The 27,769-nt window shown below is 34.6% G+C and overlaps 1 protein-coding gene across 2 annotated transcripts in view; it reads right to left on the reverse strand.

Annotated features, from left to right (window-relative positions):
* The window catches only part of LOC101135156 (UDP-glucuronosyltransferase 2B7), a 59,612-nt gene that overhangs the window by 7,781 nt on the left and 24,062 nt on the right, over positions 1-27,769 (reverse strand). Inside the window, exons 1-3 of one of the 2 annotated variants that reach the window (XM_004038749.5) lie at positions 8,608-11,099; positions 7,160-7,308; positions 2,927-3,058 (exon numbers count right to left, since the gene is read on the reverse strand). In XM_004038749.5, the coding sequence (XP_004038797.3) occupies positions 2,927-3,058; positions 7,160-7,308; positions 8,608-9,328 (1,002 nt within the window). In that variant the 5' untranslated portion in view covers positions 9,329-11,099. Of the gene's footprint in view, positions 1-2,926; positions 3,059-7,159; positions 7,309-8,607; positions 11,100-27,769 lie in introns of those variants that run through there. The other variant, XM_019025607.4, reaches the window with a different exon arrangement.

Below are 27,769 nucleotides of genomic sequence, written 5' to 3' on the forward strand. Positions count from 1 at the left end.
TTTGATTGACAAAATAGCAAGTCCATAAATAAGCTACTTATAAGAAATAGATTAATGCTGCAAAGGTTTTATGCACAACTTCATTGGAATTATAAATTATCAAGCACTACTTCCAAAATAAATTTCAGGTGGTTATTTTTGACACAAATTCAGAGTATTATCAGTATTTCTAATTTTGGATATTTTTCAGCATAGAAATGAAGAATCTGTTGGTGTCATGAATAAAAACACAGCTGTTGAATAAACTCAAAATTGTATCTTGCTGAATTTGGTTAACTGATTATTAACACTGAGACAACGTGCTACAAAGCTTTGACAATAGTGATTAACATGTTCTGCTATAGCCAAGATATTTTATGTTTAAGTTACTAATTTTGAAACTCCCAAGCAATCCTCATAAACTCAACAATAATTTACAGTGTTTAACTTTTATTTGCTACATCAGTGTTAAAGTAACTCAGGTTTCAGCAAAAGTTGGAAGAGGTCATTACAAGAAAGCTTTATCAGGCAAGAAATTAAAAAGTAATTGACAAATACACAAAGGTCACTGGCTTATTCTATATAAAAGATAATAAATTTCTACTATATTTTATAGAGGGGGCATCTGAAGTTGTTTCTGTGCCTGGCCTCCTTCTGTTTGACTCCCTTCTATATTTCCTTCTGCTTCCTCCATTGGGAGGAGTTGTTAATCTGATAGTGCAGAGTCCTTGTGGGGCCACATTTTATACTGCACAGGGTCCACCTTCAGGGCAGGATCCATCTCCACCCTTTCATCTTCCTGCTTCAGACATTGGCTGGGTGCAGTCCAGCAGGGCATGCTGCTTTTTCTCTTTCTCTAAATCTATCTGGCTATGTGGGTACTTGGGATAGTTGTCTGTCAGCCTAGGCTGTTCTGTCTCTGAATAGTACCCTGAACATTACTCAGATACACCTCTTCCAAAATGTACAGGAAGTACAAGAGGCTGGATTACATGCCAAGACTAAATTGCATGATGCATGTCAGACTTTTTGAAATACCTGCTATTGTTATTGTGGTAGTGAAGTTACCCATTAAAATGTAACTTTTTCTGATAACACCTGTAGTGTGTACAGTGCCCTAAGGAATTCTTAAACAAAAGGGTCAAATGACAGGGGCAGAATTTGGTGATATCTCTTACCTGACCCCAATATCATGATAATACCAAAACTTCACCTACATTTCTTGAATAAATTTATTCTTGATCATATTATTAATGCCAAATTTATTATCAATGAAAAACACCCTCTGTATTATTTTAGCATTGCTAATGTATATTTTTGATTTTGAACTAATATCTGAGAAAATTATTGCTTTCCCAACAGCTAAATTTTTAGGCAGGAAGTTTCTTTTTTTTAATTTGTCATATCCATAAAGTTTATTTTAAAAAATGTAAAAAACTAACCATACGGGAATATTTATTAATATACTTAAAAAGTTTGTTCCCTATGTTGAAGTAAAATATATTAGCAATATCTTCCAGACTCCATCTTTATAAAAATAAGACTTCTAGATCCTGAAATATACTACAGTAGAATCTATAGTTTACATTTGTTTTGAGAGGGAGTCTCGCCCTGTTGCCCAGGCTGGAGTGCAATGGTGTGATCTTGGCTCACTGCAACCTCTGCCTCCCAGGTTCAAGTGATTCTCCTGCCCCAGCTTCCCGAGTAGCTGTGATCACAGGTGTGTGCCAACATGCCTGTGTAATTTTTTCTATTTTCAGTAGAGACGGGTTTCACCATGTTGGCCAAGCTGGTCTCGAACTTCTGACCTCGTGATCCGCCTGCCTTGGCCTCCGAAAATGCTGGGATTACAGGCGTGAGCTACTGTGCCTGGCCTATAGTCTACACTTTTAATCACAGGATTGGAATTCATTCTCCTTATTCCCCTACTCCCCACATGTGTTGGTTATTATTCCTAAATTAATAACATTCAATCATGTTACACTAGCACAGATCCTTAAACAGAGAATATACCGCATAATTACTAACAGAGCCAATCTTCTCCATTTGTTGTCACGTGTTTTATACAAGCATTTGACTTAAAGTGCAAACAGAAATACTACATCCCATAATCGTAAACATTCACCAAGAGCTTCCAGAGTACAATAAGTAATAGAGGTGACCCAAGAGTCAGTCAAGTGTTCTTCACTCATTGGATACTGCTGAGATTAGGAAAACTGTTTTGAAGCTAATTATCAAAAATTTTACTTGTATTTCTAAAAGGACGCAGTTCTGGATATATGTTTTTTTGTGAAAACACCTGAAAGTCATTCTAAAGACTACATTAAGCACCATTTTCACTTACTTGAAATATATTGAGTTAAATTCAGCAGTATGTATGAGTGTTAATATCAGAAATTAAAAATAACTGTGGGTCTCAAGTTGCCTTTTGTGGATACATATGGAGTACTGAGTTCCCACTGATGCTAATAGGAACCACTCATGCATACCAAGGGTAGTAACTCCCCCAGGGCCACATGCAACCCCTAAGTCTGAGGCACAACTATTACTTCTGTCGGTGGATGCTATACAAGCATATTTAAGGCTGTATTCAGCTATGAAGAGTTCAATCTACTCTTTAATATTCTTTCTATGTAGATCCCATACACAATTCAAAATTTTATGGACAGGAGGTGAGAAGTCTCCAAACACTTTTTAAATACCTTTCTCCATACAATTTATTGTCAGCATATTTACATAGGGGAATGTTCATACTTAACACCATTTTAAAAAAAAAAATGCAACCACAATTTTCAAACTTATCATAGTTTCTCCAAGATTATCCTTGTTCTAATTTTTCAACTTTTGGTCAACTTCACATTTATCAGAAGTTTCTATAATTGGATTACTTCAAACTTTAACAGGCTCTTTCAGTAGTTTTCCACACCAGTAAGGCACTTCATCTTACCTTTTGTGGGATCTGGGCAAGGGCTGATGCAATTACGTTGGCCCTTTCTTCTGTCATGTTACTGACCATTGACCCCAGAGAAAATACCACAACACCATTTTCTCCAGAGCTCTGTACAAACTCCTCCATTTCCTGTGAAGAAAGAATTTGCTTCATCACAAAAGAGTATTAGCACAGCAGGCACTACTGAAAGAATTGGTGCAAATTACTAAAGAGAGAAAATCAAGTATTTTGAGGAATTATTGGAGTAAATAATATTTTTTAACTGACCCAGTCACTCAGTTTTTTTGCAAATAGATGTATAATATGAGATAGGTGGACGCTGTTAAGGATATTTGTGTAAATATGTGTATGTGTATGTATTTGTGTGCATGTGTGTAAGGGAGAAAAGAAATGGAGCTATTACATTGTTGTCAGGGAGATAATGTTAAAAATATTATACACAGACTCTTATAATACTAAAGTTACTAATATAGGTTCTTGGAAAGTGGGACCACTCAGCTTTAATTCTATATTGTTGTTCTACTAAATCCCTTGTGTTTATTTCAGGCAGGTTTTCTGTAGAATTCTCTTAGTTGGAAGCTGTTAGTGGTTTACTTCCCTAACTATGAGCTCTGAGGATAAGCTACTCACAGCTGGGATAATTTTATATCTACATTTATGTTTCTCTACAATGCTTTATACTTCACTTAAAGTTTGTCAGAGTTTTCCGGTAGTTTTTCAAAAACTAAAAAAAATAAAATAAATAAAAGCTGGTGGTTAAGAACCACTGACATTCTGGAGTCTGGTAATGTAATTTGGAATTTCTATGAATTAGTCCAGGAGTCTCATTTATCATACAGAATTGTATATAGTTACATAGTTGAATGATCATATTTTTCAGGTGATTCTTTAGGTGGAATAACTTTTCCCTGAAATCACACTGTTAAATTGATGTGCTGTTTATAACTGCATGTGAGGAACTCTCATCATCACTTTGTTGTGTCTCAGAGGCAGCACTTGCACCAGAATAGAAGAGGCCACCAGGCCTTTCTGCAGGGGAGATCTTGTCTCTCTTTTGAGTAGCTCACACACACCACGTAACATTCCTAGTGAAGATGTGCTTGGCTGCAACCGATTGAGAATTATTCTGACTTGCGTTCTCCAATATATGCCAATGTTTAAATTTAAATACTTTCAGATTTAATGATTGGGGTAAAACTTTTCCTAACTGTTCTTCACAAAACAAAGAAAAAAAGTCCAAATGTTAACTCTGCAGACCACATATTACAGAGTGTTTTTTAAAATATGATTTTTAATCTTAACATGAGAGTCATTGTACTGCTATTCCAGGTAATACTTGGGGCATCTAGGTATTGTGTGTGATTGCAGTTGCCTGTAGCCATATTTAATGTAACTGGTGTTCAGTGTTTCACCTCACTAGCTTGATGCCCAGAGCCTTATTTATCCACCCACTGTTGAAGGAATCGAGCCTCTTTACAGATTCATCACTGATATGGACTGGTTGTTTCTTCTTCTGTGATAACATAATAAAAATAATATAAGATTAATGTAAGAAATTTTACAAAAGCATGAAAAAAATTTTTTTAAATAAAATTTTTCTAAAATTTTTATGTTGTGATATTATTTATGTAAAATATATTTTTTCATCATGGCTTTTGTCCTATTTACATAGCTCAATGTACACATGTGACACTTATTTAGATAATTTTAATCTTACTGTGTATACATTTTCCTCCTGCAAAAACTTGTCATCTTGTTATATTTATCATTTTCTAACTCACTTTATTTGTATTATGGCTGACAGTGTAGTTGAATATTTCATTGACAAAATTATTGTAATGCTATTGTATGCACATAGTATAAGTTTTTAATCATTCCTTCATTTAAGATGTTGGATTACTTCCAATGTTAATTTTATGAATGTTTTCCATAATGTTTAATAGGTACACCTTGATTAATTTTTTTCTCTGTATGATTTCACGTGAACATATTATAAAACTAATAGCAATATTCATTTTTAAAACACCTGATACATTTTGTCAAATGTCTTATTCTCTTATAAGAAATTATCTTAGAATTTAATATTTAATTGAAATGAAAGCAACCTGGGTTAGCAATTATTTTACATAGTAAACGAAGAACCGGTTTCACAACCATTGACTTGCATTCAAATCTTTCTGCAAGTTAATAACAACAGCTAGTAGCAGTAATTATCACTATTTTAGTACTAGTCATCCCTTTTCTTGTCCTTCTACACCTCCTATTCTCTTCTCCCTCCTACTGACACTATCAGTTTTTCCCTTAGTATGGGTGGGGAAATTTTTCAAGAGTAGGGTAGGGTGGCATAGATTTTTCATTAGTCTTACCTCAGCTTTTGTCTCTTGAGAAAGTTATCATATAAAGCCCATACAATTTTCATTCAACATAGATATTGAGTTTTAACAATGGAATAAAATTTCAGTTTTATGTAGACAAAAATGATCTTTTAAGAGATTAAATAATAACGTAACAAAGAATTCTTGCTTTGTACATATGTCTTAAAAGTGTGATATTAATTTAAGATATATGAGTTTATTGTGTTCCTTCATAAAAAATATAATCTTATATGCTGACAGAATTCTCTGGAATCTAAACTAAGGGCGCCATTCAGATACAAGTGGTATAAATTATTTGTGCTTTATTATACATGCATTGTTCATTATCTCTGTGCTTCTCTGTCAGGAAGCTATGATGTTGAGATGAGTTGCCACAGGAAGCTTTAATAAGTTGCTTGTCATACGGCAAAAATCATCTGCTCTCATAGGGTATGTTTATGCTGTAATATGTAAATCTCTGGGGTCTCAATGAAGAATGATTTAAATGCTTTAGTAAGATCAAGTGAACACTAAGTTTGTCTGCAAATATTAAAGGAACACATTTCTATTGTTGAGGAAGTGTTTTACGCTGCAATACTGGTGAAGATCCTTATTACCTATGGTAGAATTTTAGAATTTCAAGTAGCTCATCTTACTGTCAAAACTGGTATGTCTACTTTTAATCAAGTCTACAGGGTATCTGTCAACTATGACTCTGCAAGAGAATATAATTTTGATGTACTGAACAATCTGGTTCTATTAAATGAAGAATGATATCTCAAGTGACCGGCACATGTTAAGTAATTAGTAGTATTAGTAATAATAACAAAATAGCCATAATTGCAAAATTAAGAATATTTCTGAGTCACTGACTATATTCCAGAGACACTTTAAGCGTTTTGTCTGTGTTAATATTTTTCCACTCAACACAATATGAAGTTGCCACTATTTTTGTAAATGTGGGCATAATGATTTCTATCAACTTCCTAGTTGACTTTTCCATCATCTGCTACCTGAATCCTGCAAAATTTCCTGAATGGTTGGCTCTTTACAGTCTGGCCCTCCTGCAATTTAATCCATTGAATATCTTGAAAGCTCTCCTTTAAAAAGAGAATCTTTTCATATATTTTTATTTCTTAATCTTTTTAGTAGTTTTTCAATGTGCTTAATAAATATTTCAACTCCTAATACGTATCTGGCTCTAATTTGCCTCTCACCATCATCCGAGTCTTAGTCTCTCCCTGCAAACTAAACTTGAGGACTTGAGAACTGTCCTGACCACTTTACCTGCTTCTTTTTTTTTTTTTGTCTGTCTCTCCCCGTCATTCTTTTACCTATTCCTGCATATTGTTCAGCTCTCATCTTACTAATCAGTGACTGCAGGATACTTTCTATTATCTCCACTGATGCTTTCGTGGTATTGGGTTTTTCCTTCAGATAATAGTTTTTATATAATTTTTATTACTTGCACATATTCTATCTTTTGAAGTAGAATGTAAGGTATGTGGGGACAGAAACTGTGTCTATTTTTTTCTCTGAAAATTCTGCACTTACCTGTGTTTTGTGCTAATCCCTTTGTAAATATTATTTGATTGGATGACCAATACCTTCTTAGGTATTGCATAATGAAGACTTTAATTTAACCAACCCTATTTTCAAAGTCTCCTTAGTATTCCTCTCTATTCGTAATACTCATAAAACTCATATACGTGTGATGGTATTAACGTGTACATGAGTTTCTAATTGGTATCTGCTTTACCCCACCCATTTCCCATCTTTCTTTCAGTGTAAGTCAAACACTCTGAATGAAGACTATAGAATCATTTCTACTGAAAATTCAAAGCCAACAAAATAAAACCAACAAAAGCATGTTTACCTTAGGCAGGGGTTTGGCAGGTTTGCAGTGGAGTCCTCCAACAAAATCAACATTTGGTAAGAGTGGATATGGAAACTGAAAATTCCAGGAGTTTCGAATAAGCCACATGTCAGCTTTCCCCATTGTCTCAGATAATGTAGTGGGTCTTCCTGACAGGAATAGAAAAAAAAAAAGGTGGATGACACAAGATAATTACTTTAGGTAAATTTCTGAAAGGGGTTAGAATAATGTAGGCAAAAATGTAGGCAAATATCTGTGCTTTGAAAAATATATACACATATTCATATATAGATATAATTTAATTTTATGTATTACATATTTTGCCCACGTGTATTTATAAGAAAGACAAAGTAGTAGGAGAATTGTGAGGTTAAGCTACATCTCTAATGTCACATCAGTATGCTCATAATCATAAACAATTATTAAAATGAGCCATAGAAAGTTAAACAGAAAATTTCTTTTCTCTTAAAGCTTCAATAGTAGCATACGGACATTTAAACAACTCTTTGAGCTCCATAATCAATTAATTCTACTCTACCCATAAAAATAATTTTCTAAGAAATAGTCTAGTTTACACAACTCATTAAGCTAATTCTTTTATCTTTGGTTCAAGTGAACTATGGACTATGTTGAGAGTATGGCTGAAATCCTTGTACCAACTACTCTTTTAGATTCAAGCTAAGATCTTAATAATATTTTTAAGTAAATATATTTGTACATTATAGCTAGAAATTTTTGAGAAATTATTGAAATAAAAATTTGTACTCAACCTTAATTTGTCTCATATGTTCTAATAAAGAGACATAGTTTCAAAAAACTATGTAGATATAACAACCTTCACACTTCAACAAGATGATTGGACTTTAAATTAATGATTTCCAATTCTTTAGTGAAAGAGTATAGAAACATTAGAAACTTCAAATTGCCCTTATTGATTTTTGCATCTGAGGTATAGACATTGTCTCTCTTTACTGTGAAGGAAACCTTCTGGTAATATGGGAACATCTTTTGATTTCTAAATAAGAAAACAAGTTTACAAGAAAAAACAATTTCTGTAGTTATATAGATAGTTGTAGAAAAATGTGTAACTACTCATTCTAAATCTACGCATTCAGTAAGAAGTTATTTGATGGATTTTACTGTTTTTAAGATGTAAAACAATGTATAGTAAAACAGATGTGTAATTGCTTAAAGTCTTAGATGCACTAATGTATAGGTTTATGATTTCCTGGGGTGTTCTGTGTGAGTGATGGCCACAGGGTTTTAGCTGACCCTGTAATTTAAGCTTTTCTATAATATTTGTGAGATTAATAGATCATCTTGTATTTTTGTTTTATAAATTCACTTACCAAAACCCCACTACCCTGACTTTATGGGTTTATATAAGCTCCGCTTCAAAGACACAAATAAGTTAGAGCTTCATGTTACCGATTGAAAAAAATACTTACCTAGAACTTCACTATAAAACTGATCCCACTTCTTCATGTCAAATATTTCGAACCAAAAGTCAAAGTAAAGCACATAGATCATATTTTTTACCCTCTCCATGAAAGTCATTTGATCAGTTAATTCTGACATAACAACAGGTACGTAGGAAGGAGGGAAAATAAATCCTCCACTATGCTTTTCAAAAGTGTAGCCAGGAGAGAAGCTGAGACTGTACACAAAGGGTATGTTAAACAGCTCAGCCAGCAGCTCACTACAGGGAAACATAGCATCTGCAAAAATGACGTCAAATCTTGACTCTTGTACTTTTTTCATAAATTTCTTATTTGAAACTGCATCTTTACAGAACTTTCTAGTTATGTCACCAAATATTGACATGATTTCCTGTACTTGTGAAAAATATAACCAAAATGTATCTTTTGGAAGGTCTGACCATCTCTTAATCTGTTGCATGATGAAATTCTCCAACTCAGTTTTAGTTAAAGATGTGGGATAAATTTCAATTTTAAGAGCGGATGAGTTGTTGGGATCAAAAAGAATGGAAGCTGAAGATGCCAGTACAGTCACCTCATGACCTCTCTGAATAAGCTCATCCAGGATTGTCTTTATATTCATCCAATGGCTATATTCTGCTGCCCACACCAGCACCTTTCCACAATTCCCAGAGCTAAAGCAAAAGCTCAGTTGTATTAGCAAAATTACTGAAGTCCATTTCACAGACATCCTGGTGCAATGCAATGCTTGTTTTCCAGTTGCTGTTCCTTTCTGTCATTTCTCATGGTTATGTCCAAAGATAAATTAGCCAAGAAGTTAAAATGTAACCCTTATAAGTCAAAGTACATACAATATCATTAAATCAACAGTCTGAGCATGTGGATGGCAAGGAGACAAATGAAGGTAAATGATCTGTTCACACAGATGTGATTAATTTCCCTTTTATGTTTATGAGTGCTATCCTTCAGCTAATATCAAGGATCTTGTATGGACATGCCATCTGTCTTATGCAATATATTTTAGAAGAGTGTCCAGAACAGTAGCAGTGACAGATCCTGTTTCTGCAGTCCATTTGACACAAAACTAAAGATAAAATGACTAAACATGGTCCACATATTTTTGTAAACTTTGTGGACATGTAATTTAAATATCATACTATTTATCAATTATTGTGTAAAATTTAATGTTTCATAGTATATTCACAGAATTGTGCATCTACCATAACAATCAGTTGGAGAGCCCTTTTATCTCCCCAAAATAAGCCCTATAGTCCTTAACCTTTTTCTCTCCACCCCTAGTTTCTGCATTTCCCCTGTCCTAGGTAATTGCTAATTGAATTTCTATCTCTATAGATTTGCCTATTCTGGACAATTTTTAATGCATAGAATCATACAATATGTGGTATTTTGTGACTGGCTTCTTTTATGTAACATAATATTTTAAAGGTTCATTTATGATATAGCATATACATGTTGATTCTTACAACCATCATGTAAGATATTGAGAGTTTCAAGATGACACTATCTTTATAAACTTTGTTAAAGTAATCAAAGATAAAGAAAGAAAAAGAGAAAAGTAAACCAAGCTTGTAATACATTCAGCATTAATCATTAGGTTAGCTTGTTCTCTGACTCACTTCCTCACAGTTATTTGGCTGTTGTCCTAGAATTATGCAGACCCTGTTACAAGACTATAGTTCCTCTTAATTCTTCTATAAATATTAACTTAAACATTATGAAATGATCAACTTTCCTTTTGAGGTATTCCTTCAGGTCCAGCATACTGCTAAAACTACTGACTCGGCTGGTCTGAAGGATCTCACTGATGTCAGCTGATCTGAGAGATTTCACTGATGCCAGCTGATCTAGAGGACCCCACAAGGAACTGACTCAGCAAATAATGTAGTTTCTTGTTCTGATGACTTTACCCTATTACCCTGACTAATCATTTTCCAGCCCATCACCATCTATGATCTCCTTAAAACCTCCAGCCCAGAACTCCTTGAGGAGCTGGATTTGGGGTTCTCTTCTCATCTCCTTGCTCAGTGCCCTGCAATTATTAAACTCCTTCTTTGCTGCCAAATCTGACGTCTCAGTGTAATTGCACTATTATTGGACAGTAAGCATATGAAACTGTTGGTCCTATAACAAAACTTTAATGGAATAAGTAACTGCAAATATAATAAAACTAGAAAGATAACTATAATTAGAAGTGGAACTTAATGATGTAACAGAATTGATGAAATCTCATGATAAAACAAATAAGTGAGGAGTTACTATTTTTGGAAGAGCAAAGAAACTTGTTTCCTGAGATGGAATCTACTCCTGGTGAAGATGTTATGAACATTGTTGAATGACAACAGGAGACTTAGAATATTACTTAAACTTGGCCGGGCGCGGTGGCTCACGCCTGTAATCCCAGCACTTTGGGAGGCCAAGACAGGTGGATCACGAGGTCAGGAGATCGAGACCATCCTGGCTAACACGGTGAAACCCCGTCTCTACTAAAAATACAAAAATTAGCCAGGCATGGTGGCGCGCACCTGTAGTCCCAGCTACGCGGGAGGCTGAGGCAGGAGAATGGCGTAAACCCGGGAGGCGGAGCTTGCAGTGAGTCGAGATCGCACCACTGCACTCCAGCCTGGGCGATAGAGCGAAACTCCGTCTCAAAAAAAAAAAAAAAAAAAAAAAAAAAAGAATATTACTTAAACTTACTTTATAAAGCAGCATTAGAGTTTGAGAGGATTAATTCCAATTTTGAAAGAAGATCTTCTATGGGTAAAATGCTATCTGACAGCATTGCATGCTAAAAATATCTTTTGTGAAAGGGTGGGTTAATGTACGTGGCAAATGCCATTGTTGTCTTATTTTTAAGAAATTGCCACAGCCATGCCAACTACTAGCGGCCACCACCAAAATGAGTTAGCAACCATCAACATTGATGTGAGAATCTTCATCAACAAAAGTTGCACTGACTGAAGACTCAGATGATCATTAGCACTTTTTAGCAATTAAGTGTTTTTAAATTAAGGCATGTATTTTTTTAGACTTAATATTATTGCAGACTTAATATACTATAGCATTGTGTAAACATAACTTTTTATATGCCTTAGAAACCAAAACAAATTGTGTGATTTGCTTCATTGCAATATTTGCTTTATTGTAGTATTCTAGAACCAAATCTGCAACATCTCAGAAGTATGCCTTGTATTAGTGAAAACACTTAATATGAGATATACTCTAAAAATATTTTAAGCTGGAGGAGTGGCCAGGATGACTGACCGGAAGTAAGTAATATGCATGGCTCTCACAAAGATGAACAGAAGGGGCGAGTAAATACAGCCCCTTCAACGGAAACATACGGGCACTCGCATTGGGACTGTTTAAGGAAACAACTTGATCCACAGAGAATGAAGAAAAGTAAGGCAGGATGACTGCCAACCTGGCAGCAACACAGAACCAAGGAAAATTTCCTCACCCAGGGAAGTGGTGAGTGAATGTGCTACCCCAAATAACATGCTTCTTTCACAGATTTTTTTAACCCTCAGGTCACAAGATCCCCTCATGAACCCACTTAACCAGGTCTTCAGTCTGACACACAAAGGTATGTGGAGTCTCAGCAGAGCAGCCACTCAGGCACGTGTAGAGACGTGATGCCTTTAGATACTCTGGCTTTCAGGGCTTCCTGGCAAAAGTAGCTGTAGCTCTTGCAAAGTGGAAGGTTAGAATTGCAAAGTGGGAGGCTGAATTCAGGGGGCTGAGCAGTGACAGTCTGCGGGCCCCATTTTCACAGCACCTCACAGGATAAGATCCACTGGCTTGGAATTTCAACCAGCCGTGATAGCAGTGTTGGACCTCCCTGGAATGGAACTCTCAGCCGCGTGGGGTGGGCCACCATCTTTGCTGTTTGTGCAACTTAGCTCTTCTGGCATTTGAGCTTTGGAGCATCCAAATCGACCACAGAAGGAAGGAATTCCCCAGCACAACACAGCTACTCTACCAAAACATGGCCAGACTGCTTCTTCAAGTAGGTTGCAGATCCTGTTCCACCTCACTGGGTGGGACCTCCCAACGGGGGACTCCAGTCATTTCCACCATTGTTCTTAGGCCCGCAGAGATTTGAAAACTCCCTGGGACAGAGCTCACAGAGATATGAGCCGCCATCTTTGCTGTTTGGGTGACTTAGCAATTCCAGCCTGTGGGCTTTGGAGATTATGTATGACAAACCATATGTCTTCCAAAATATTAATATTGTTTTTTTTTTTTCTGGGGTGGGGGTATTGTTTTTGGCATGACTCTTAACAAGTATCAAGAAAAATGGTTAACTGACTCTAAAGAAAGTGTAACTATTTTAAGAAATGTATTACTTCTATTCCCAATTAGATTTTGATTATTCTTTCATTGGTATCACTGTTAGAGTTTTGCATGTAGGATAGCTATATAAAAATGTATTATTTATATTTACATAGATTTCATTTAACTCTTTTCTATTTATTTTGATAACTCATTTAAAATAAAAGACACTTATCTAATGCCTCACTATAAAATGATTACCAAAAATGAAAGTCATAATCCTGGATACAAAAGGTAAAGAAAACTTACATTTTTCATATTTTACGTTTTATATTTTACTTTTTATATTTTATATTTTACTTTTTCCAGAAAGGTCACTCTGTCTGTTAGTCCTACAATGTGCGCAGGTACATAGGAAGGTGGATCTAGAAGTTTCCTGAAGCATCACTCCCTATTGCCTCCTAAGTGTGAGCACAAAAGGGACTGCAAGCAACTCAGCCACTAGCTCCCCAGAGAAAATTATAGGGTCAGTAAACCATTACACTGTAATGATTCATTTCCTGCAGCTGTTTCATGAGTGCCTGACTGTAGACAACACTCACATAGTGGTTTAAAAATTCCACCCAATTCAATTAAAGAATATATTTAGTTTTACCTCCGATTACCAGATGATAAGCCAGGAAAGATATTGAGAACTGGGTCTACAAGCCAAATGCAGTGGCTCAACCTGTAATCCCAGAACTTTGGGAGGCAAGGTGAGAGGATCATTTAAGGCCAAGAGTTTGAGACCAGCCTGGGCAACATAACAAGACCTACTCAGTACAAACATTTTACAAAAAAATTGACCAGGTGTGCTGGGGTGTGCCTACAGTCCTAGCTACTTGGGAGGCTTTGGTGGGGAGGATCACTTGAGCCTGAGAATTCAAGGCTGAAGCAAGCCATGATTGCACTTCAGCCTGGGTGACAGAGCAAGAGCTTGTCTCAAATAAAAAATAAAAGAAAATAATAAGCTAGGTCAAAAAATTCATCATTTGAATTTTCAAGATTATCTTTGTCATGTGCCACATGGACCTCCTTGAAGTTCAATGAGGAAGGCTTCTTGTAGTCAATGAGAAAAGCCTGTAGTAAGTAAACATTGTTACTTTGTGGCCCCTTTCTATGAGTTTATCTGGAATGTTTTTGACATTAAGCTAATGGCTCATGTCACAAGGCCAACCAGGACTTTCCCACAGAATGCACAACCAGCACAGTAGAGCTGCAGGTGCAGAATACTTGAAGCCCACTTCTCAGAAACTGTGATGGTAGCTCCCAGACGCACTGCTCACAGAGATTAAGAGTTTACAGGGCTCCAAATTGAAATAAATATACACAGATGTTAAAAATTAAATATTAAATATGAACGGCCACTCTTTATTTTGAAACTTGATGTTTATTATTGGAATCAAAAAATGATGTATCCAGAAAAATTTGTTCCAACCTTTAAAAAATAAAAATACATGAAATATAACTGTACTAATCTATATTTTCAATGACAGAAAAAAAAACAAAATCTTTAAAGTTTCTAATTCACACAAAACACAAACATACACACACTTTCTTTCATTCCACACAAAACCCAAAGGTACAAGGTGGTTTTGGAAAACAAATATTTTACATTGCTTCACCTATGTGGACCCCAACTAATTAGCTGATAATACATTGAATAGCTATAATATAAAGACTATTTTGATATGAATCACATGAGTAATACAGGATGTGTTTAGATTTCCAGAGAAAAAACACAAGTACTTCTACATGAAATAATTAGAAAAACTTAATTAGGCAGGTAACATGATATGAGATGAAAGCTTTGATTGGACCTAGGCAGTGTGTGGTAAAGAAGGGATTTTCCAATAAAGAACAGAATGAGTAAAGGTCATGGATATATGAAGAGCATCCCAATGTGTATGGATCACAGAGAAAGTTGAGGGCAAGCTATTAAAAAAGACAGTTAATTTGGAATGAAGACCTTAGGCAGTCTTAATTGTCATACTATGGATTTGGATTTTAATACATGACCAAAATTTACTTACACAACTTTTAAAAAATGACAGTTATGAAATCAAGATTTTCCTTTAGCAAGCAACTGTGTCGACTAATATTGGCATGTAAAGTCAAGACCTTAAAATTAGAAAGACTATTAAAAATGTGTGTTTGTAACCAAAACAGGTGATCATAATGGCCTGATATGGTTTATCTGTGTCCCCACCAAAATCTCATCTTGAAATATAACTACCACAATTCCCACATGTTGTAGGAGGGACTTGATGGAGGTAATTGAATCATGGGGATGAGTCTTTTCCATGCTTTTCTTCTCATAGAAAAACTTTGCTTTAGACTTTGCTGTTTGTTTTTGGATAGTTAGTTGTCTTTACTTTCTGCTTTTTTTCATGTCTCCTTTGCTCCTTGATTTTATACATTAATTTATTTTTAATTAAAAAAGAAAAAGAAGTTACTTAGAATTTGTGTTCAATGTTGAATTTTGTTTATCTTTATGCCTTTTGTCACATAATTTGTTTTTTATGGGAAAGCTATGTGAAAATCTTGCATTTGAAAACATAGGAATACATAGATATTCCAATTTAATAGGCAAAACTAATTTCACAATCCTAATTAGCATACATGCTTTTATTGAGTTTTATGAACTTTAATTAAACATTACATTTTTAAAAAGTCATTGGATAGTGTATAAATAGTACTACCCAAAGAGTGGAAATCTAGAATTGCAATAACAAGAAAGTTAAAATTAACTGACTACTAGACTATAATATCAAAATTGTAGTTGCCTTTTAATTCTTGAAAAGTCTAATTCATAAGAAAGACTACGTGAATCTAAGCTTCTACTTTTATACCCAAGTACACTGGAGTTCCTATACAATCAAATATGTTGAGGATATTCTTGGGCATAATTCTTCTCTATCTTTGTAATATCAGCCCTCCCTTTTTATGTTCCTTGGAGTTAGTACACATCAGGGTTTTTTTATTTGTTGTTTTTGAGTAGTCAGCACAGGACTTAAGATTTAAAATCTTAAAATGTGAGATAGGAACTTAATATTTTATTTTCATTTTGTCACAAACAAATGACAACAAAGAGAAGTATTTCCAAAGTAACTTCAAGCATTCATAGGCAAATGATTAGCTGAGCCCACATACACTACTATAATGCTTTAAATTATTCTATGTAGAAGTAGTGCCTGTTAATGCAAAGCAGAAAATGAGATTCAAGTTCCAAATGGAAAGCCACATTTTCTTCACTGTGTAAATGGCTGCTTATAAGGATTGGAGGTTATACTCAGCTTCTGTGGAATCTGGGCCAAGTCTGAAGCAATGAGATCAGCCTTCTCTTCTATAAGGTTTTGCACAACTGGCCCTAGAGAAAACACCACAGTGTCATCTTTGCCAGAGATCTGGACAAATGCTTTCATTTCCTACAAAGAAAATAATTTCTGCATCATAAAGATGCAATATCATGTCGAATAGTATAGTTTACTTATGCTTTAATAAAAATCTGAAGAAGTTGTGATATGTATAGTTATATTGTCCCTATATTCTGCCATGTACTTCCAGTCTCTACGAGAAAGTTTGTGTTGGAAACACATAGCTTCAATACATAGTAATTATTTACTAGAAACAGTACACAAATAATTATACAGAACACTTAAATGATAAATATACAGCTCTTTTAATATTTGGTAGATAGCTAATTCTAAAATCATAATGGTTTGCAAACTCATAAAAGTATTCCTTGAGGAGTGATGTCAGTAAAATGGTGAAATAACACCTTCCAACATTAATTCCCACACAAAAATAGAGCTAGTAACTATGTAAATACAAAAAGCCACACTGAATTCACTAGAGCTAAAAAGAGAAGAAGAAAATCCCAAGACTCATAGACATGGGAAAACTCATGATCTGTAAAATGAATAATTTTTTGGATTATGGCACCCCTTCCACACACCAAGAAGACACCACTGTGACAGAACTTTATTTTACCTGCAGTTGCCAAGATCAGAGGAGGAAATTTGAAGTGAATGTTCAGTTTCTTCATGGATCTGTGAATCTTTTTGGTTTGGGAAGCCCACTTTTGTCCTACCTCAGGAGAGGCATTAGGAGTGGCTATAGAGTTGAATGACCTGGGGTGAATTGGAAACAAGAGTGGAAGTACTAATCACAGTGACAGGCACACACATCTCAGCAACTGCTTGGTGTTCCTATTAGCAGGAATGCCACGCTGAGGAGTCTGACCAGTTCCATAACACTGCAGGGGCCAAAATCCAAAGGAAGGCCTGAATCTTTGGCAGGTATTTTTATAATTCCCAGATACTCATACGGAGATTTTCTATGACCTGCAAACAAGTATAACGTTTGAGATTAAGCTCCAGTTATTGCTTAAGTATCTCACAGACCTAGAAATCACTGCAAGTCTAGTTTTAAGTTACAGTGCAGAATTAAGGTTCAGATGCTCCATAAAATTTTTGACAAGAAATTCAGTGCACACCTATTTTAAAAGTTCAGAAATCACAGCACATATGAATAGAAAGTTGAAAAAAAACACACTTTAGAGAATAATCCAGGAAAATGATGATAAATTTTGCAAAGAAGTAGAAATGTTTTAAAAATAAAAAGAAATCCAATTAATAAAAAATATGTGAAGTGAATTGAAAAACTCATTAGAAAACTTCAACAGCAGACTTGGTCAAACAGAGTAAGGAATCAGCAATCCTAAAGATAAAACATATGTAATTACCCAATCAGAAGAGCAAAAAAAGAGAAATAATTAAAATTAGTGAAGTAGGCATATGGAAAGTATCAAACATTATTAAGAAAACTACCTCCATATAATAGGAGTTCTTAAAGGAGATAAGAAATAAAAAGTCTAGAAGGCATATATAATAAAATAATGATGGAACATTTTGTAAATCTAGAGAAAGACGACAGTATCCAGGTACCCTAATCAAATTTAATCCGAAGAGTATTTCCCAAAGGCACATCCTATTTAAATTGTTAAAAGGCAAATACAAAGAAAGAACATTGATAGCAGTATAAGAAAAGGTTTATACCATATTAAACAATGTCCCAATTCAAGTTTCATCAAATTTCTCAAAATAAATAAATAAATAAATCAACTTGTGAGCAAGAAGACAATAAGATATACATTTAAAGTGCTGAAAAAAATCTGCCATGCAAAAATACTGTGCCTACCAAAGCAATTCTTCAAACCTGAAAGAGTGATAACATTTTCCGAAACAAAAGATAAGGCATTCATAAACATCAGACCAATCTTACAAGAAATAATACAAAGGAGAATTGTTTTATTGGAAAGAAAAGGACACTCACATGTAATAAGAATACATCTGAAGGCATAAAAAGCAGTAGTAAAACCAATTATAAAGACAAACTCAGAATACTCTAATACTATAATTGTGGTATATAAGCCATTTATATCTTTATCATGAAGATAAAAAGACAAAGTTATTAAAGAAAATAATAACTACAATTAAGAGATGGAAATATGAAAAGATATAAATTGAGACATCAAAAAGTCAATATGTGGAAGACAAAATTATGTCAAAATACAGAGTTCTGTTTATTTTTCTTTGTGCTCAAAGTTGTCACCAGTTTTAAATATCTAACAATAAAATATTTTTGTAAATCTTTCATTAACTAAGAAGCCAAACTTAGACACAACAAACACAAATGGCATGGAATCAAAACATATTACTAGAGAAAATTACTTAACCATAAAGGAAGACACAGAGAGAGAGAGAGACAGAGACAGAGAGAGAGAGACAGAGTGAGAGAGAAAGGAAGACACAGAGAGAGAGAGACAGAGAGAGAGAGAGAAAGAGAGACAGAGAGAGAGAGAGAAAGAGAGACAGAGCGAGAGAGAAAGGATATACAGAAACTAACCTAGAAAACAATTAACAAAATGGAGGTAGTAAATCTTTATCTATTAGTAATATTACGAATGAAATTGATTGAATGATCCAAGTAAAAGACATAGAGTGACTGAATGGATAAATAATTAAAACTCAACTGTATTGTTGCCACAGGAAACTCACTTCACCTATGAAGGTGTACACAGACTAAAAGAAAAGAAATAGAAAAATTTGTTTCATGTCATTGTAAACAATAAAAAAATACAGTAGTAGTTATACTTAGTTAAAATATATTTTAAGTCAGGATTGATAAGAAGTTGGCCATTGTATAATAATCAAGAGCTCCATAGAGCAACAGAATAAAATTGTAAATATATATGGTCATAACACTGGAACATCCAAATATATAAAGCAAAATTTATAGAGCTGAAGAGAGAGATTGACTGTGATATGATAATAGTAGAAGAGTGCAGCACTTTACCTACAATAATAAAAATATATTTCAGACAGAAAATCAATGAAAAAACCTCAGAGTTAAACTGCACTCTAGGTAAGATAAACCTAACACGGACATTTACAGAACATTCCATCCAACGGCTGCAGAGTATGTAATCTTCTCAACAGCACATGAAACATCTTCTAGAATAGACCATATTTTAGGTCAAAATAAGTCTTAAATTTTTTTAAAATCAAAATGGTGTCAATTTTTTTCCATAGTGGAATAAAACTAGAGATCAATAAAAGAAAGAATATGGGAACATGTACAACTATACATAAATTAAATGTGCTCATAAACAACCATTGAGTCTACAGATAAATTATTTTAAAATATATGACAAAAATAAAAATGGAAAGACAATATAACAAAACCTAGAAGATATAGAAAAAACAAGTTCTAAAACAATAAATATATGCCAATAAATGTCTTCATTAAAAATGCAGAAATATCTTAAATAAACAACCTATAGTACCTCAAGAAATCTGAAAACAGAAACTAAACTAAAAAATAGTAGAAAAGGGATATAACAAAGATTATAGAGAAAAAATAGAGATTTTTAAAATATTTAAAAATCAACAAGACAAAACTGTTTATTGAATACGTAAAATTTAAAAAGCTTCAGCTAAGTTAACTACACAAAGAGATGACTCAAATAAAATGAGAGATGAAAAGGATACATAACAACTGATACACAGAAATACAATGGATTATAAGATACTATTATAAACAAGTTCATGCCAACAAATTAAAAAAACTAAAGGATAAGGAAAGTTTTTGGACACATACAACCAACCAGGATTGAATTAAAAATAAATAGAAACATGAACAGGGAAATAATGAGTAACAAGACTGAAGCAGTAATAAGAACTCACATCAAAAAACAAAAACAAAAAACCATGAACCGATAGTTTCAGTACTAACTCAAGATGGATTAAAGACTTATACGTAAAACCTAAAACCATAAAAACCCTAGGAGAAAACCTAGGCAATGCCATTCAGGACATAGGCATGGACAAATACTTCATGACTAAAGCACCAAAAGCAATTGCAACAAAGTCAAAATTGACAAATGGGATCTAATTAAACTAAAGAGCTTCTGCTGAGTAAAATAAACTATCATCAGACTGAACAGGAAACCTACAGAAAGGGAGAAAATTTTTGCAATCTATCCCTCTGACAAAGGGCTAATATCCAGAATCTACAAAACACTTAAACAAATTTACAAGACAAAAACAAACAACCCCATCAAAAAGTGGGTAAAGGATATGAACAGACACTTCTCAAAAGACATTTATGCAGCCAACAAACATGAAAAAAAGCTCATCATCATTATCATTAGAGAAATGCAAATCAAAACCAAAATGAGATACCATCTCCCACCTGTTAGAATTGCAGTCATTAAAAAGTGAGGAAACAACTGATGCTGGAGAGGATGTGGAGAAATAGGAATGCTTTTACACTGTTGCTGGGAGTGTAAATTAGTTCAACTGTTGCGGAAGACAGTGTGGCGATTCTTCAAGGATCTAGAACTATAAATACCATTTGATCCGGCAATCCCATTACTGGGCATCTACCCAAAGGATTACAAGTCATACTATTTTAAAGACACATGCACAAGTATGTTTATTGCAGCATTATGCACAATAGCAAGGATTTAGAACCAACCCAAATGCCCATCAATGATAGACTGGATAAAGAAAATGTGGCAATATTTACCATGAAATACTACGCATTTATAAGAAAGAATGAGTTCATGCCCTTTGTAGGGACACAGACCAAGCTGGAAACCATCATTCTCAGCAAACTAACACAGGAACAGAAAACCAAACACTTCATGTTTTCACTGCTAAGTGCAAGATGAACAATGAGAACACATGGACACATGGAGGGATACATCACACACTGGGGCCTGTCGTGGGTTGGGGGGAAAGAGGAGGGAGAGCATTAGGACAAATACCTAATTCATGTGGAGCTTAAAACCTAGGTGACTGGTTGATGGGTGCAGCAAACCACCATGGAACATGTATACCTATGTATCAAACCTGCATGTTCTGCACATGTATCCAAGAACTTAAAGTATAATTAAAAAATTAATCCATTTTTCCCAAATATTTTTTCCAAAACATTGAAGAGAAGTAAATGCTTTAAAAATGATTTGTCAAGAGTATGATTACCTTGATAGTAAAACCAGAAAGAAGGAGCTAGAGAGAGAGAGAGAGAAAACTTATAGACCAATAATCCTGATGAACATAGATGCAAAAATACTCAACTTCTAGCCAACCAAATCCAACAACACATCAAAAAGATTATACACGATGAGGAACTGGGATTTATCCCAGGGATACAGAGAAGGTTAAGCATATGCAAACCAATAAATGTGATATATTATATCAAGAGAATTAAGAAAAAACATATAATTTTATCAGTAGATGCACAAAAAGCATTTGATAAAATTTACATTTCTTCATGATGAAAACTTTAAACTTTCAACAAGTATACTAAAAACACTTCAAACTTATAAAGGCCATATATGACAAATGCACAGGTAACATCAGACTAAAAAAGGAAAGTTGGAAAGCTTTGTCTCTAAGATCTGGAACAAGACAAAGATGTCCACGTTGACCACTCTTATTCAATATATCATTAGAATTTCTAGCCAGAGCAAGTAGCCAAGAGAAAGAAAGAAAGGGCATCCATTGGAAGGGAGAAAATCAAATTATCCCTCTCTGCATATGACATGATTTTATACACAGAAAATCCTAAAGACTCCACCAAAAGCTCTTAAAATTGATCAACAAATCCAGTAAAGGCAGAAGATACTAAATCATCACCCAAAAATCAGTTGTGTTTCTGTATTCCAATATCTAAATGTTTAAAAAAGGCAAAGAAAATAAATCACATTTACAAAGCTACAAAAATGAAATTGTGTAGGAATAGATTTAGCCATGAAAATATAAGATCTTTACAATAAAAATGATAAAACATTGATGAAAGAAATGGAATAAAACACATCTGCAGTTATAAAGTCTTGAGCTCCTCAAAGTCATCCATGAGGATTGGAATCAAGTTCTTCCAAACTCCTGTTAATATTTATACGTTGACCTGCTCCTATGAATCAGAAATATTTCAAATAGAAACGTTTCTAATACACTAAATTATTTACAGAAGGTTTACAATTTACTCTGCCCATATTAATCACAGAAATCACAATCTAAGACAACAATAGCATTATAAAATGTATTTCTTAAATGATAAAACTTGAAAGTAAATTTACACCTTTATTAGTGGGCTGTAGAATAGATGCAATGTTGGTGGGCATGAAAACAACATTAATCTCTTTGTACATTCCTATCAGAACTTTTGGGTGTCCATGTGCATTTTCATTAAGCAGTAATATTTTCAAATAAATTTTATTTTCTGAGGAGTAGATCTCAACAGTCAGCTTAAAATATTCAGTGAGTCATGCTTTTAAAATATGTGCTGTCATCTAGGCATTGTTTTTCTATTTATAGTACACAGGCAAAGCAGATTCTCAAGGGCTCTCAACTCATAATTCTCAAGGACTCTAGAACTTTCAAAATAATAAATGAACATTGGCTTCAGCTAAACTCACCAGCTGAATTAGCCACTAACGAAAGAGTCAGCCTGTCTTTTAATGCTCTAAAGCCAGGCATTGACTTCCCCTCTTTAGCTATCAAAGTCTCAGATGACATATTTTTTCAATAAAGGACCGTTTTGTCAACATTCAAATTCTGTTGTTTAGTGTAATCACCATCATCAATGATCTTAGCTAGGTTGTCTAGATAATTTCCTGCAGCTTCTACATTGGCACTTGCTACTTTACTTTGTACTTCTTTGTTATAGAGATAGATTTTTTTTTTTTTTCTCAGCCTCATGAGCCAATGTCTGCTAGCTTTTCACATTTTTCTCTTTGGCTCCCTCATGTATTTCAGCCTTCATAGATGAAAAAGAGGTAGGGTCTTGCTCTGGATTAGTGTTAGGGTTAAGGCATGATTGTGGCTGGTTTGATATATCCAGATTAAAACTTCTTCACATGAATGATAATGCGGTTTTACTTTTTTACCATTTGGGCATTCACTGGAGTAACACTTCTAATTTCCTTCATGAACTTTGTTTTATCTTTTTTGTTTTTTTTTTTAATTCACAACTTGGCTATTTGATGCAAGAGGCTTAACTTTAAGTCTTTCTGAGCTTTTAACATGCCTTCCTCATGTTCCTTAATTATTTCTAGCTTTTGATTTAAAGTGAAAGATGTGGTACTCTCCCTTCTACTTAGGGACCTTCGTAAGTTTATTAACTGGCTTAATTTCAGTGTTGTTGTGTCTCAGGAAATAGGCCTGAGGGGTGGGAGAGAGACTAGGAAACAACTGGTATGTGGGGCACTCAGGAGACACCCATTTATTAAGTTGGACTTCTTATATGGGCATAATTTGTGATGCTGCAAACCAATTACAACAGTAATATGAAAAATCACCAATCACAGATCACCAGGACAGATATAATAGTAGCGAAAAAGCTTGAAATTTTGTGAAAATTAGCAAAATGGGTCACAGAGATATAAATTTGTTACTTGCCATTTTAAAAATGATGTCAATAGACTTGCATGATGTGCAATTGCCGCAAGCATACAATTTGTGTAAAAAAGAAAACAAACAAAAAAAACCTAAATACGTGTAAACCATAATAAAACAAAGTGCAATAAAATAAGGTATGCTTGTTCTCTGAAGAATATTATGATGTGTGATGTAAATGGTGCAATATGATCAGAAGCCCAGAGAAAACCATTATCCATCTATGGAGCAATCAGAAAAAGCTGGTGTGACAGATCACATAATATGGTGAGATGAAAACTTTGGTAGACTCTAGACAGAGTGGCTAAAGGAAACAAATCACAGAAGGAGAGAAGTCCTGATATTTGGAAATTATTCCCACAAGTATGAATTTTAGAGTAAATTGTATACCAGAGATTATAAAAGAAAAATTTTGGTTGAAATTGGAGGTCTTGTGTAGCTTTGTGTGATGTATACAGGTTTCTATTTTAATTTACAGGCAAAATAATTTAATCTAGTTTTAAGGAAAGCCAGTCAAAAGGTCATTTTTGTTTTGTTTCTTTAGCAAGCCACTCTGACAGCTAAACAAAGATTGGCAAGTAAACAGAAGAGTGTAAATTTAGGAAAAATAATTACAAGTATATATTAGGAAACCAAGTATGAGATTATAGGGCTGTGGCTTGCATTGATAATAGTGAATGTGAGGAATATAATTTGAATTTGTGATTACTGACTACATCTGATGCTGAAAGTGTTGTATCAACAAAGACACTGATATGGTTTCTACCTGAATGGTCAAAACACTGATAATGCCATTAGGTAAAATGTGATACAAAAAATGAATGTTACGTTTGGGAAAATTACGATCTTGCTGCAACTTGTTTTTCTTCAGTGATTAATTTAGTAATAATACTTCTCTATGTAAATAATTATAACTTCCTTGGAGACTCATTGTTGGGTAAAGTGATAGAGTTTCAAGATATGAATTAGATAATAATTTATCTATCTACTCAGCTATCTATGCTTCTGTTTTTTTTTATGTTACACATTTAATGCACAATTTACAGCACTTACCTAATCCACTCATTAATGGTATGTAGAGAATAAAAGAGAATGTGATGTAGTTCCTATGCTCAAGTAGCTCACATGTTTATATTTAAACAAGTTGAATCGCATTTATTTCTATATTAAAGAAAGGGCTCCATTAGAGATATTCCATGGTGAGGAGTGTGTAAAGAAGAATGTTTAGTACAGAAAGTCAATTGCATTTAATTTTTTTCAAATGAAGCTATGCTTCAGCTGAGACTTTTAAATAGGTGCTTAGAAAGTCAAAGGAATGCTATTTAAAACCCTGATCAATTTTAATAGTCTCATTTTGCTAAGAAGAGAACCACAAGCAAATTTGGAAGTGTAGTCATTGATAGATTTTCTTTTTTTTTTTTTTTTTTTTTTGAGACGGAGTCTTGCTCTGTTGCCCAGGCCAGAGTGCAGTGCTGCGATCTCAGCTCACTGCAACTTCTGCCTTCTTGGTTCATGCAATTCTTGTGCCTTAGTCTCCTGAGTAGCTGGGATTACAGGCACGTGCTACCATGCCTGGCTAATTTTTGTATTTTTAGCAGGAACAGAGTTTTACCGCATTGTCCAGTCTGGTCTCAAACTCCTGACCTCAGGTGATCCAAACATCTTGTCATCCCAAAGTGCTGCGATTACAGGCGTGAGCCACCACACCTCGCAGACAGAATTTTTGAGAGAGGGAGAAAAGATCAGATATTTCATATTTCACAATATTTTTTGTTTTACTGTTAATGTTGTTGTGCTTTGATACAACAAATGTCTCAGAGACTCAGGGTCATTTATTTAGCAGAACCTATTTGAGAGGAAGGATTAGAGTCAACAGTTGGAGAATCATTTGCTTTGCATAAATAGGCAAGATGATAACAGATTTTCTGATAGTAATTGATGGAGTGAATGACACTTCACAGGGAAAAAATGGAAAAAAGATGCTAAGGTTAATAAATAGAAGAAAGTGAAGTATTTAAAAATATTTGACAATAAATATTATTTCCAAGCTATATACAAAACTCAGGAATGCTAGGATTACAGTATAGCTGTATCACTTCTGTAAAAAAAAACAAAAATTGGATTAAAAGCCTTATTAATAACACCAAAAGCCAAAGTCAGGTTTTAAGATTATGTTCACATTGTATATGCCAAATAAGTAAATTTTGCTTATGTGAGAAACTTGACCCTATCCGGAGAGGCCAAGCAGGTATTCATATGATTTCATGGCTACAATGATTTTAGAATATAGTCACCAATTTCTAGAAAATATGGTGGTTTACAAATATTAAGAATGAATGCAACGTTAATGGAAGGCTGAAGCTAGGTAAAATTCAGTTATGAAAATATACTTCAGAAGATAATAAGTAAACTTAGTAAATCAAGAAAGACCTGTCACAATATGCTATGTTGTGAAAAATGAATATGACTATGTATATACATATTTTTTATTATACTTTAAGTTCTAGGGTACATGTGCACAACGTGCAGGTTTGTTACGTATGTATACATGTGCCATGTTGGCGAGCTGCACCCTTTAACTCCTTGAATATGACTGTATTTTTAAAGTCTGAGAGATTTAATAGTGTTTGTCTTTTTGGATCAGCTTCTCAATGCGCTTTAATTAATTAAGAATCAACTTGTATTGCTATCATCCTTGCTAGAGCTTCCGGCCCAGCAGTCTCACTTCTGTCTGAATGCAGCAGAAGGGTGCAGCTTCCTGTTGTCCCAGGAAACACCCTGATGGCATGGCACACAACCTCACCCATTCTGCTGCTGTTAGCCAGATGGGCAACGCTTGCTAGAGCTTACAGCCAAGTGGCCTCCTTTTTGTGTGAACTCAGCTGGAGGGCTCAGCTTCCTATTGTCCCAGGAAACACCTGAACAGCAGAGCATGCTCCACCTGAACCTGTCACTGGTAACCAGGCAGGTAATACCTCCTAGAGCTTCCAGCCCAGTAGTCTTGCTTTGTGTGAGTTCAGGTAGAGTGTGCAGCCTCCTGTTATCCCAGGAAACCCAAGTATGGCAGGATGTGTGACATTCCACCCACCACTGCCACTTGTCACCAGGCAGTGCAGACTCCTATTGCCCCAGTAACACACCAACAGCATGGCAAATAACTTCACTTGTCCCCACCTTCCATAGCTAGATGGGTCACATCTGCAAGAACTTCCAACCCACCTAGCGTTCCCACTTTCATCTGAACTTTGGGAAGCACAAAAACAGCAGATTAGGGCTGATAGGTCAAAGGTATGGTTTTGTGTGCCAACTATGGCTCCTACCTGAGGAAGACCCACGGCCAGAACATTTAACAAAATACACACAGTCATGGAGAAAGTAATCAGAAGGGGCTCCTCTAAACCCAGGAGTGAACTAGAATCAAAGATAGTCAACTGAATTCATCTTATTCCATAATTAAACCCCTAAAAGCATCAAGAAAGGAGAAAGAAAAAACAAGTTCTGAAATTGGGGCAGTAATTAATAGCCTACCAACCAAAAAAAGTCCAGGACCAGATGGATTCACAGCTGAATTCTACCAGAGGTACAAAGAGGAAATGGTACCATTCCTTCTGAAACTATTCTAAACATAGAAAAAGAGGGAGTCCTCCCTAACTCATTTTATGAGGCTACCATCATCCTGATACCAAAACCTGGCAGAACCACAACAAGAAAAGAAAATTTCAGGCTAATATGCCTGATGAAGATGGATTTGAAAATCCTAAATAAAATGCTGGCAAAACAAATCCAGCAGCACATCAAAAAGCTTATCCACCATGATCAAGTCAGCTTCATATTTGTGATGCAAGACTGGTTCAACATACGAAAATCAA

This window comes from Gorilla gorilla, chromosome 3 (assembly GCF_029281585.2).
Source record: "Gorilla gorilla gorilla isolate KB3781 chromosome 3, NHGRI_mGorGor1-v2.1_pri, whole genome shotgun sequence".
NCBI lineage: Eukaryota > Metazoa > Chordata > Mammalia > Primates > Hominidae > Gorilla > Gorilla gorilla.